General features: G+C 43.5%; 1 protein-coding gene across 2 annotated transcripts in view; it reads right to left on the reverse strand.

Moving 5' to 3' along the window:
• Nucleotides 1-2,038: 2,038 nt before the first annotated feature.
• Nucleotides 2,039-13,201, reverse strand: part of LOC118385285 (zinc finger protein 618-like) — a 52,266-nt gene continuing 41,103 nt past the window's right edge. For both annotated transcript variants that reach the window (XM_035772285.2, XM_052521175.1), the window contains one exon: nt 2,039-12,559. In XM_035772285.2, the coding sequence (XP_035628178.2) occupies nt 10,956-12,559 (1,604 nt within the window). In that variant the 3' untranslated portion in view covers nt 2,039-10,955. The remainder of the gene's footprint in view (nt 12,560-13,201) is intronic.

Here is a 13,201-nt window from a genome sequence, read left to right on the forward strand (position 1 = left end):
ACGTGATTTGATGTAATTTTATCTGTGGCCAATGACCTTGATCCTCCTTGGATGGGGACTTCTAATGCAACTCTATGGCGGCACCCAAGGGGCAAGAATGAGGTCTCCCCTTAGACTTGGTGGTGACATAGTATCCCCATTAATGACAGACACTGAGCCAATCATGGCGCAATGCTCCGTATTTTCTGCTGGCACCTGCATTTTGGAGATACGTTACTCAACAAAGAAAAAGAGAACATGTTTGTATGCGGCTTTATTAACTCAATTATATATTATTTTTTTTACATTGTTTGCAAACTGATATGAACACGTATTAATGCCTAAATAACATGCAAAACAGGCAAGTCCCCCCGCGGGTTGGCCACTTCACTGCATAATGAAACAATCCCTAGTAAGGTGGTGTTTAGAGGGTGAACTAACTTATTTGGCACTAAGACTGGTTTTACACACAACTTTCTGTCCAAACTGGGAGAGAGCGCAAGGACGGCTCAAGTCATGCAAGTTCAGGTAGGCTAAAACCACATTTCATTGGTCGCATACACATATTTAGCAGATGGCATTGCGGATGTAGCAAAATGCTTATACAGGACGGTTATATTTAAAAAATAGAATTAGGGCCCAAATTCCCTTGCAAGTGGTTGAGAGAAACTGCGTTATGCCAGCGATGGTACCTTGCAATAATCAGTCTCATCTCATTGATCAAAACTCATGGGTTTTCACTTTGGGGTGAGGTGTGCTCTCTGGGAATTCACTACTTGCTGCACCTGGACGAAAAAACTATTCTCACATTTACCTTAAGGGCAACACGCTATCGAGTTGCACTCCTGTCTCGATATGTGAAATATTTTTAAAAATGCATACACATGCTGCACGTGTGCCACAAAACAAATCCAAAATAATTGTGATTGGATGGCCTCCTGGTCTTGGCAGCACTTGCCTGTTAAATAAATTTGCCTCGTACTTTAGGGCTGGAAGCAGATCAGTCCCTAAAGCACAGCACGACATAGCAAAGCCAGAGGTTACCTGGAGTTGGGATATCAATGTTTTCCCAGTTCACCCCCTGAAGAATGTCTCCAGCTCCATTGAGCTAAAGGCTGTACTGCCACCTGCTGGCCCAGAGTGTAAACAGGGGAAACCCTCACAATCCCAGAGTCCTCTAAAACTAACTTGTCTGCCAATGAAATTAAGCACTAGTCAGGTTAAAGCCATTATAAAGCTACAGTTTATATAGAGGTGCTAAAGTGAATGTGAAAACGTGTGTGCACAACATTTCTATGCTACCCTTAGAAAGAGCTGAGATGCAACAACTTCTCTTACTAGTGCATAACAGAAGTAACTGTCTAAGGGTGGTGTTTTTTTCCCTCTCTCCCCTCTGCTTTCTAAATGACCAAACATTTGAGCTGCCCTGACACTTGTGATGTAAGCAATAACAAACTTGGCATCCAACTCTGTGGTTAAATGGTATGGAAAAACTCACCTTCAGCAGGCGGGGAAACGGAGGCCCGGATGGGCACATGTGCTGTGAATTAGCTTTCGCGGGCAGGCTAGTTGTGGGAGTAACCTTAGAAACCATCAAGGGTGTTTCTGCATGGCTGCAGTCTGCAGTGCCTCGGGGGCTCAGTGACCCGGGTACGAGTGGAGGAAGAAAGACAGCAGGCCGAAACCCACGCTCCCCCTCGCTCTCTCACCACACCAGTGGCCCCCAGGGAACCCTCACACGCACCTCCAACCAACCACCCTCTGTATGGCTTCTCTCCATCCTTCCATGTGAGTCTTCTCTCTCACTCTGCCTTTATGTAAGGCCTCTCGCCCCTTTCCATCAACCCTCAGTTTTTTCCCTCAGCAGCTTTCTTTCTCTCCGTGTGGAAGTCCTCTGTATGGCACTGAAAAAAAGCAGCCACCTGTCTCAGTATGTTCATATTTGAGTGTCTCTCTCTCTCTCGAACTTGGTCTACATGTTAAGAGTCCTTTCTGTCTCACAAACACACTCCTCTCAATGCATCCACACTGCACATTAGAACGTGGTCAGAGGATAATGCTCATTTCAGCCAGTTTATTCACACAGCACATACTACAGTGGGTAACGTATTTCAGAACATTCTACAGTGCAGTCACTTCTGACATTCTGAAACAAAACAACTTTGTATCCTATCATCAGCAGTATATCAAAATAGTCACTACAAAAGTATAAATTAGGCCTACCGATAAGACAAATATGGTGGAATTAAAATAAGTTAAAATGAAAAATAATTGTAGTCTAGCAGAGTATAAAAAGTACAAACAATATGACATGTTTCCATAAAATAAAAGACAAACAACATTGATGCTGAATTAGAATTGGAGAATAGTCTACATTTCTGAAGGAGAAGGAAAGAGCATTTGTTAGCCATCTTGTACCTACAGTGAACATTAGCATCTTGTTATACCCACCGGATAAAAACAAGACCTGCGTTTCAGCGAAGCCATTAGTTAGCGGCAAAATATATATATTTTTGTCATCTGAACTCAGTTCTTTATAACAAACAGTATTTGAGTTGTGTGTATCAAAACCCTTGAAATGCTAGTTTATAAAAAGAGGTATGGCGTTATCAAACTGTATGCCTCATTCTGCAACACTTGCTCCCTCTACTGACGTAAAAAAGGTATTGTGTTCGCATGCTGCCACCCCTTGAAAGGAGGCTGAAGTTGCCCCTAGACACTGATCTGAGGTCGACTGCCTACGAGCAACTTCTGACCCCCTGAAACGGTTCCGTTTTAGAATAGATCAGTCCTCTCATATTGATTGCATGCATATCTTTGTTATAAATTCTCATCCTACCAACAAAGTGTACGAGGCAAGTGTATAGTATTGGAGATCACCAAATCAACGACTGCATGTCCAGGAGAATTTACTGTTGGAAATTCTTATGTAAGATCTACAGGTTAAATCCCTCGACTATGGTTGTCTAAAAAAAAACACCACTTAAAAATGAAATCAATCTATGTCCTACACTTATTATTTCATTATATTCATCATGTCGGACTAAATCATAGCCTTAACTGTATGTCCTTGAGTTCTGGAGGTAAAAAAAGAACTCAGATGCTATGGACATAGTCAAGTTAAGTCAACCATCTATACTGAATAGACATGTTAACAACATGTGTGTACCTAGGTGTGTGTGACACTCACTTCCAATATAGTACTGGTCTAGCTAGCCAGTTGGATTCCAACTTATTTGTGCAAGGCTTCACAAAGGCAACAATAGATTTCACAAACAACTCCTAAATGAGAAAGTGGAATGTGTCACTGAATGGAGGACAGACAAAACTCAAGTGCGGGGATGGATCAACCATGCCAAAAATGTTAACCCTACAAGAAAAATCAGTGCATGAATTAAAAGCATAAAACCATAATTGCCACACCAGTAAGTTTCTTTGGACTATTTGCTTTTGGATAAATTAATACATGGGTCTATATTCGATGTAAAAAGTACAAACGACAAAATGAAGACTAAGAAAGACTAATATATCAGAAACCGACATATTATACATAAAGACATGGAGTTTGGTATAGTGAGACTGTCTTTAAAGACAACAAGGGTTAAAAGAGAAGAGAACCTGTTTGTAGACCTCATTAAATCTCACAAACCATGTTTCCATCCAGTTTTATGCGAGTAACGTCATAGCGTATAAATCAAAAATCCTGACAACTGATGGAAACAGGAAGTTTCGGTACCATTTCATAAATGCTGACCGATAATTTGTTTGTTTGACATGGTGGGATCTTTCTGCGTCTGTAAAATGTATTTTGCGAGAAATGGCAGTGGAAACGCCCTCAAATATTTATAGAACAACCATCATATCGAAGTACATTTGGAGTCACATGATGATATGGTGTGTGGTCCTCCCTCAATGACTCGGGAAACCACACAGTTTATTAAACTACAGAATAAATTATTTACGATGAACTTCACAGGGTGGTGAAAGTGCCGATTCTGGTAACATGATGATCGATGCTCGACTGCCGTTTGACAAACATATTCTAATCCATAATAATCTCATCATGTAGACTAGCCTACCCACACGGTATTTGATAGTTGTTGGCTAGATCGCACGTGCCAAGACCAGAGTAGGCACATTTGCTATTTAATGCAACAGTTTGTGTGACAAAACTGTAGAGTAGCTAGCTAAAGTTGGCACTTTCCTACATTAGCCATGATGGACATCGAGATTTGGACTTGTGGATTTAATTCTCGGTAATGGCCAATGATTATAATGGTGATTCTGATCCAACCATTAATTCAAATCATTGTTGTGCCCCTGGCCCGAGAGGATGGAAGTTCAATATGTAGCTAGATGTAGAAGGCTAATGTTAACTAGCTAACGTTGCCCAAGAATGGAAGTTAGGCTAGCGAGCAAGCATTTTAGCCAGGTAGCCTAGGACAACAAAAAAGTAGTGTGTACTGTATGACAGAGTGATAGACCGTTTCATCAACAATAACAAGAGGAGGATGGCATTGGCGTTTCTCAACAAATAGGGAGAGTCAACATATTTTTCTACTTGTATGAATGTGCACACACACACATAAATCAGAACCATGGACAGCCAAATTATATTTAGCTTACAGTGATTGGACTAAATTGTGAGTGATTGGGCCTCCCGAGTGGCGCAGCAGTCTAAGGAACTGCATCCCTACAGACCCGGGTTCGATCCCAGCCCGGGTGTCCCATAGGGCGGTGCATAATTGGCCCAGCGTCGTCCGGGTTAGGCGGTGAGAGCTTTACTTTGCTCATCGTGTTCTAGCGACTCCTTATGGTGGGCAGGGCGCCTACAGGCTGACTTCGGTTATCAGTTGAACGGTGTTTCCTCCTACACATTGGTGCAGCTGGCTTCCGGGTTAAGCGGGTGGGTGTTAACGTTTGGCGGGTCTGGCTTCCCCAGTGATTTTATCCACACACTGCTACTGGAGTTTTATTCTGTACATAAAAACATCACACACTGATTTTCTATCTGGAACAAATCTGTTTTGTGGACACACCACTTGTGGGAAAATGCTCATATTCTTTTAATGCATATTTTTAAATAATTGCATGAAAATCTGTCACCAATTGGATGAAAACACAGCTACTGACGGTTAAGTAGAGTTAAAATCTATAAAGACGTATCATTTTCATTTGGAAAACAACAAATTGGTTGCCATCCCATTCCACTATCTGGGAAGAGCAGTTTGATACTCCCATTCACTGAACAAAATTACACGCAAGATGTAAAGTGTTGGTCCCATGTTTCATGAGCTGAAATAAAAGATCACAGAAAATGTTCCATACGCACCGAAAGCTTATTTCTTGCAAATGTTGTGCACAAATGTGTTCCCTCCCTTTTAGGGAGCATTTCTCCTTTGCCAAGAGAATCCATCCACCTGACAGGTGTGGCATATCAAGAAGTTGATTAAACAGCATGATGATTACACAGGTGCACATTGTGCTGGGGACAATAAAAGGCGACTAAAATGTGCAGTTTGGTCAAACACAATGCCACAGATGTCTCAAGTTGAGGGAGCATGCAATTGGCTGACTACAGAATGTCCCACCAGAGCTGTTGCAAAGAAAATGTGATGTTCATTTATCTATCATAAGCCACCTACGTCATTTTAGAGAATTTGTCAGTGCGTCCAACTGGCCTCACAACTGCAAACCATGTGTATAGCGTTGTGTGGGCAAGCAATATGCTGATGTCAACATTATGAACAGAGTGCCCCATGTTTACGGTGGGGTTATGTAGGGGCAGGCATAAGCTACGGACAACAAACTGCATTTTATCGAAAGCTATTTGAATGCACAGAAATAACGTGATGAGATCCTGAGGCCCATTTTCATGCCATTCATGAGCCGCCATCACCTTATGTTTCAGCATGGTAATGCACAGCCCCATGTCGCAAGGATCTGTACACCATTCATGGACACTGAAAATGTCCCAGTTCTTCCCTGGCCTGCATACTCACCATACATGTCACCCACTGAGTACAGTGTGTTCCAGTTCCCACCAATATCCAGCAACTTCACACAGCCATTGAAGAGGAGTGGGACAACATTCCACAGGCCACAATCAACAGCCTGATCAACTCTATGCGAAGGAGATGTGTCGCGCTCTGGTCACACCAGATACAGACTGGTTTTCTGATCCATGCCCCTACTTTATTTATTTTTTAAGGTATCAGTGATCAGATGTATATCTGTATTCCCAGTCATGAAAAATCGATAGATTAGGGCCTAATTAATTTATTTCAATTGACTGATTTCCTTATATGAACTGTAACTTAAAATGGTTGCATGTTGCGTTAATATTTTTGTTCAGTATAAAACAATCTTCACAATCCGAATGTTTCAGTTGAAGATCTTGTACACATTTCTGGCTACAAGATGTTTCAAATATGGGGCATTGAACAATCCCATTTGTGCAAATTTTTTGGTGTGGAAGTGGAGGATTTGTTACATAATGTCTGGCATTGGGCCATAGTTTCCAAATTTTGGGCAAAAGTACAAGTGTTTACTCCCTGTTTTATACTATTGTGTTATATCTCCACAAAGAGTTAAATTGTGACTTAAGGGAGAGATGCAACACGATAAAGAATCTCTTGATTCTGCTGGGGAAGGTTTTCATTTTTTAAACTCAAAACCGATATGTTAGTATTAGATTCTTTCAAAATAACTGTCAAACAATATTAGACACTGGGAGGATTTATTGCAAAAGAAAGTGGGAGGTCAAGATTTTACTGAGAAGTTGGACCAAATAACACATCAAGAGGGATGGGCCTGATTTCATAGACAAATGAAATGTGCTCCTGATAGCCAGTTATATGACAATGTGTCCACCACACCGAGGTAGTGGGGTGTTCTGGGGGAGGTGTGGCGGTTAGTCTGGGGGACCATGAATCTTTAGCTCCCACTTCCCTAATGTGGGAGAAGGCTATTTGTAACGGCTGTCAATGGTATTACATGCCCACGATTGAGCAAAATTAAATAAAAGACAAGGATAGAAAAAACAAGGAAAGAAAGGAAAGAAACCAAAAAATTAAATAATTTAAACAAATTACATCCATTAATAATACATTATGATTTCTTTTTGTTTTCTTCTTCAATGTCCACACTAGCTGTTCTCTCTTGGAATTTGAAGGGCCTTAATAGTTCTATTAAACGTCCCTGCTGTCTTGATATCCTAGCAAGAAACCATATTAATATAGCAAAGTTCAAAGAAACACATCTGCTCAAAAAGGACACACATAGAAAAGAGAATTTGTAAAAAAAAATAAAAAAAAAATGACTGCTTTTCAGCCCCGAACAAAACTAAAAGGTGTATTTATAATATTGGGTAAAGGCGAAGACCAAGAAGGCAGAATCACTTTCCTTAAATGTGTCCATAATGGAAAGAAAAATGCCTTAATGTGTATCCTCCAAATTCATATGATCCTAGGTTTTTTGATTCTCTGAACATAGTTAGAATTAACTGATTTCCATGTTGTTATCGGGACAGAAGAACGTATTATGCCTGTTTGAGTGGAAAGTGTACTCCTCTGCTTTAGGATTATTTGCTCGCCAGGCATCAATGAGGTTGTAATCAGAGAGTATATGCTGGAGAGACATGGTCTCATTGTACTTGTCTCGAATGTCTATAATTAAATAAGATATCAAAATTGGAAACGTTAACTGCGTTAGTGAGTTCTCAACAAACACTATTTTCAGACCAGGTAGCTATTACTCTTTCCAATGTCAAGACATAACTTAATTTACTGATAAGATATAGAGAGCAGAATTTGCCATCCATCGAGTTAGACTCAACCATTACTTTCATGGTATTCGTCCCAGTCATTTACTGGTCAACGAGCTATGGATTAATGATCAATTAGCTGACATAGCGACTATTGAATCTGAAACACGGGAATTACCATCAGAACCCAAATGAATCAAATATTTTCCCACTTCTATAAAGAACTGTATACCTCGGATTATAAATCCACACCAACCCAGTCCTTTCTAAAATAATTAAGAACACCTCTTCTATCAGAGGAAGCCACCTCACTGGGAGCCCAAATGTCTTTCAGTAAACTCAAAAGGACATTGGGGCTAGCATGATCACCTGGATTGGGAGGGTATTCCTCCTGAGGTCTAGTACAATTTTGGGAATCAATTAGGTCCACTATTGCTCGAAATGATTAACACAGCTGTTCACAAAGGTTCATTTGGGAGAGATGTGAATACAGCACTAATTTCACTTTAAGTTAAAAAAAGGTAAGGATGCCTGCCAGTGTTCTTCCTATCTTTGATAAACGTAAATATTAAACGTTTTTTCCAAGATGCTGTCGTCCCATCTCGAGACTTACCCAAATTGGCCCACATGGGTTTGTTTAAAAACATTTATCCTTGGATAACCTCCCATGACTATGACATATATTCGATGCTCCTTGGGCTGTATTCTCTCTCCATGCAGGAAAAGCTTTTGATAGACCAGACATCTCTCTAAAGTGAACAAAATCACAACGAGGGAAAGACGTAGGACTATCCCTACCAAACTTTAAATAGTATTTCCAGGCACTAGCATTTCAACCCATCCTAAATTGTTTTAGACATGATTATTTTTCCCCTTGGCTGAATAGAGAGAAATATTGTCTCCTATTGCCATAGAAGAGGTGGTCTTCACAGATATACCCCTTAAACAATGTCAAGTATGCTTTGGTCCCATTATGGCTCACACAATTTCCATTTTGCGCCAGTTGTTAAACAACGCAACTAGGAATCAAAATGGCATGCTCCAATATATCACAAGAATGCCTTGCGATCTGTAGGGCAGCCTTTTACATCCTCCCCAATGGTCCAAATTTGGAATCCGTACCTTTACCGGTATCATGGACAGAAATGGTTTGAGAATATTCCAAGATTAGAGATATACACATGACCAGGCAACTCTTTTCTTTTGTACATTTTTTTTTACAACTTAGGTCAGCTATGCTGGCGTAAGAAGTCCCTTGGGAAACCCAACTACCGAACCATCCAATGATGGGACTTCTAAATAAATTATCTGGGCTCTGGAAAGGACTGATCTCTATAATATATAAACAACTTGGAAAGCTCATTCTGAGCTAGCCATTAAAAAAAAGGATTGTTCCCCTCATCTAATTGAATCTGACTAATGAACAGAACATGGAAAAATATGACCTAAACAAACCATTCATTTATACATTTTAAGTTTGTTCACAGACTGTATTTATCACCAAGGATGTGTTTTATGATAAAATTGGCCCCAACTCCCAACTGTTCACTGTGTCCCCTAAATCAGGTAGGCACATTTTTCAAATTATGTGGGAGTGCCCTGCAGTTAAATGTGCATCAATGTAAATATTCAATGCTTTGCATCTATTATGTTAATTAACAACGATAGCTCCTTGAACCTCTCAATAAGGGATGATTAACTGCTGGCAGGCAGCATTGCCGCAAAAAAAAGCTGTTGTGTCTTAGATGGCAATCACCTCACTCTCTCCCAATTCTCCAGTGGATACAGTTACTGTTAGAAGCTCTAATATCAGAATTATCCACAGCGAGAATGAATGGTGCTAATCAAGGAACAATTGAGGCCTGGACAAATATACTTGACTCTAAAGAATAATCTTAGCTAAAGCCTAATACATACAAATAAAATGTATAAAGCCCAAAATAATAAATTATAATAAATTGGATAGATTATCTATGTGTGCCATTCAGAGGGTGAATGGGCAAGACAACATTTTGAAGTGCCTTTGAACGGGGTATGGTAGTAGGTGCAACGATGTTGTATTCACGCTCAACATTTTCCTGTGTGTGTCTCAAGAATGGTCCACCATCCAGAGGACATCCAGCCAACTTCACAACTGTGGAAAGCATTAGAGTCAACATGGGCCAGCATCCCTGTGGAATGCTTTCGACACCTCTGCTCACCTGGAGGGGGGAGTGCTGACTGACGAGCAAACCTAGTTTCTAGGGGGGTGGGGAAACATGGTTTCCAGGTGTGGGGAGTTGGATGGAAACATGGTTTCCAGGTGTGGGGAGTTGGATGGAAACATGGTTTCCAGGTGTGGGGAGTTGGATGGAAACATGGTTTCCAGGTGTGGAGAGTTGGATGGAAACATGGTTTCCAGGTGTGGAGAGTTGGATGGAAACATGGTTTCCAGGTGTGGGGAGTTGGATGGAAACATGGTTTCCAGGTGTGGGGAGTTGGATGGAAACATGGTTTCCAGGTGTGGAGAGTTGGATGGAAACATGTTGGCTGGGTGGGGTTGGAGGCCCACTTCATTTAAGTTCTCTTTTCCTCTTTCTATTGAATGTATTATTACTAAAATATATATAGCAATCCGGCCGACGAGTTCCTAATCACACCCACCCCAACCATCAAGTCATTCAGTATAGTCACTCAGTAACAGATCACTTCAATGGCACCATTGTCCAGAACGGATGTGATGCCAGACCATACACAACCACCGAAGGCCAATCTTCCGCCTTTAGTCCTTCAAAGGGCTACTAAAGCCAGACAACTACAAGCCATTGAAGAAATTGTAAAAAGACGGCAGTTTGATAACATAGTAAAGGCATGAAATTGACTTCGACACATAAGGGTCAGAAGTGATTCAGTGAAAGCAAGATCTTTAAGGGCCAAAGAATAACAGCGGTTACTAATAACAGCGGTTACTAGCTAGCACCAGACGCAACACCCCTTACTTACTATCCTTGTCATTTATCCTATCATTTTTAAAAGCAAATTCAACCCCTGATAATACATTTTTTCTTTGTTGCATTTGGCACTAACCACAGTTTGATCAGCATCTTGAGAAGATGGCACTATGGGTTCCGCTATCCCGCTGTAGAAAGTCTGTGTAGTCGTTGGTGGGTCGGTCTAGGACAGTCGAGCTATGGTCGTGGTTCGGTCAGACTTATTGGTCGGACCGTAACATTCAGGCCATGTTGGAGCGCAGGAAGATGAGTTTGTTCATCTCCTCGGCGGTGACCTGCTGCCTCCTCTTCATGGCCAAGCTCTGTTCGCAGACGCTCACGCACTCGCTGCGGACACCCACAGCGGGCACGGCCAGCAGCCACAGTGCCAGGCGTGCCAGTCTGGGGTAGCGGTCGCCCACAGTGGTGCTCCAGTAGTGGAAGAGGTCTGGGTTGGTACCCTGGAGGAGCGGTTCAGCCAGATACTGGAACACCTCCTGTCTCACCTGGGTCTGGCATTCATCTGACGACGCCTCACCCGACGACACAGCTACTACCCCTCTGGCATTCACCACGCCCCTGGGGACGTCCACGCGGAGCCGTTTGAGTGTTGAGGGTCCATCCACATCCTCACCTCCGGACCCCCCACCGTCGCGGGCGTCTGTGGCCATCTCGCAGGCGTGGGCGATGATCTCCTCTTGCTGGTAGGCTGGGACAGGACGCAGCTTCAGCTGGGGGTCCAGCACCATGGCTACCTGGTGGGCTTTCTCCACCTTGAAGTTCTCCTTAAGAGCTTCCAGAAAGTAATGGCAGAGTTTGCTGGAGGTCCCCACTTCCCCAGCCTTGGAGGTGAACAGTTTCTCCAAGCGCAGGTAGACAGGTAGCACCTGTTGCAGGGTTGGCCTCCTCTGGCTGCTGAGTTCCAGGGCGGCCAGGCGCAGAGGGGCCAACAGGCAGGTCAGTGTCTCTAGAAGGTGCTTGTTGAGGCCCTGCAGTGTGGAAGCCGTGGCCTTGCTCCTCCCATACGCCTCGAAGATCTGCTCAAAGTGGGAGTGCACCTGAAGGAGGGCCTCAGCCATACGGTCCCAGCAGGGAGGAGTGGAGCTGAGCCCAGGGGGAGTGGAGGGGTTAGACATGCCCTCATCCGTGGCGGCGCTGGTGGACAAGAGGCTGGTGGAGGCGGCGATGTCGTGGCAGGCAGCCAACAGCTCAGCCAGCTCGTGGAGCCCCCTTGCCTGCAAGCTGTGCTTCCCCAGCACCGCTTGAACCACAGCACTCAACGAGCACCCGGCACACCGCAGGCACACCCTCCTCCGCCCGCCTCCACCCAGCGGCAAGCCCCCCACCCCCACCCGTGGCTCAGTCACGTACACCGTGCGGATGTCTGACATGACGAACTCCGACAGCACGTTCTGTGTCCACTGGTGCACCTGCTCTGGCGCCTCCCTCAGGTCTGCCTCCTTGACGCCTAAAACATAGCGCTTGAGCCTGGACCCCTCCACCTGGTAGGCTGTCAGCACTAGGCAGGCATCAGGCCCCACTGTTTGGGAGTGGCAGGTGACGGCAATGCCCAGGTAGGAGTTGGAACCCAGGGCGCAAGTCACCTTCACCTTGACCTGGTTGTACATGCGGGGAAGCTGGCGTAGGGCCAGAGAGCTCATGTTGCCCAGGGCATCGCGGGTGGAGTAGGCACCGTGGCGGGCACCCGTGTCCACCAGGGTCTGGGCTAGCTTCAGGAAGTCCTTGCTGTTGAGCATGTTGAGCATGCCCAGGTCTGTACACATCACCCTCAGGAGACGCTCGGCTACCTGTTGCCTTTCCTTCTCCGGTAACCCACCACTGTTCTCTGTGGAGAGAGAGGAATGGGAGAGATGCAGTGAGAGTGAGGAGGAGAGAGGGAGAGGAGATGGGATAAAGAGAAAAATAGAGGAAAACTATGGGAAAGGGAGGTAGAGATAGGAGAAAGAGTTTAAGCAAGAGAGATAAAGTATGTATTCATAGGCAGTGTGGCCAAAGTGTGTTTATTATGGTGTCCAATCAAACACGCATATTTTGACAAGGGGGTAAAATAATCACGTCTCTATCATAATCCATGCAAAGGTTATTGGAGATTTGGCCAAAATGAAGGTGACTAAATCAATGGAGACCAGAGAAAAAAAGTGGTAATTAATCAGGATTATGGCATTGCGTCGCATAGCATTCTCGCACAGCATCCAGCCTAACTGACAGGCTAACCGACAGGCTAACCGACAGGCTAACCGACAGGCTTACCATAGAACACATCATCTTTCTTCTGGAATCCGGAAAACAATATAGAGGTAAGATGGATATTGATTTTGAGACGTCATGCATTTTTCTATTTTAGAATACGCTTTTCATATTAAATTCCTGTTCTGTTCAGAAGATTTCTTACAAAAACAAGCCTCTCTCTGACATGTCAACGGAGCACTGAGCATACGGCAAGCTTTTTACTTGCAAAGCCTTTCAC

Source organism: Oncorhynchus keta, chromosome 6, assembly GCF_023373465.1.
Source record: "Oncorhynchus keta strain PuntledgeMale-10-30-2019 chromosome 6, Oket_V2, whole genome shotgun sequence".
Lineage (NCBI taxonomy): Eukaryota > Metazoa > Chordata > Actinopteri > Salmoniformes > Salmonidae > Oncorhynchus > Oncorhynchus keta.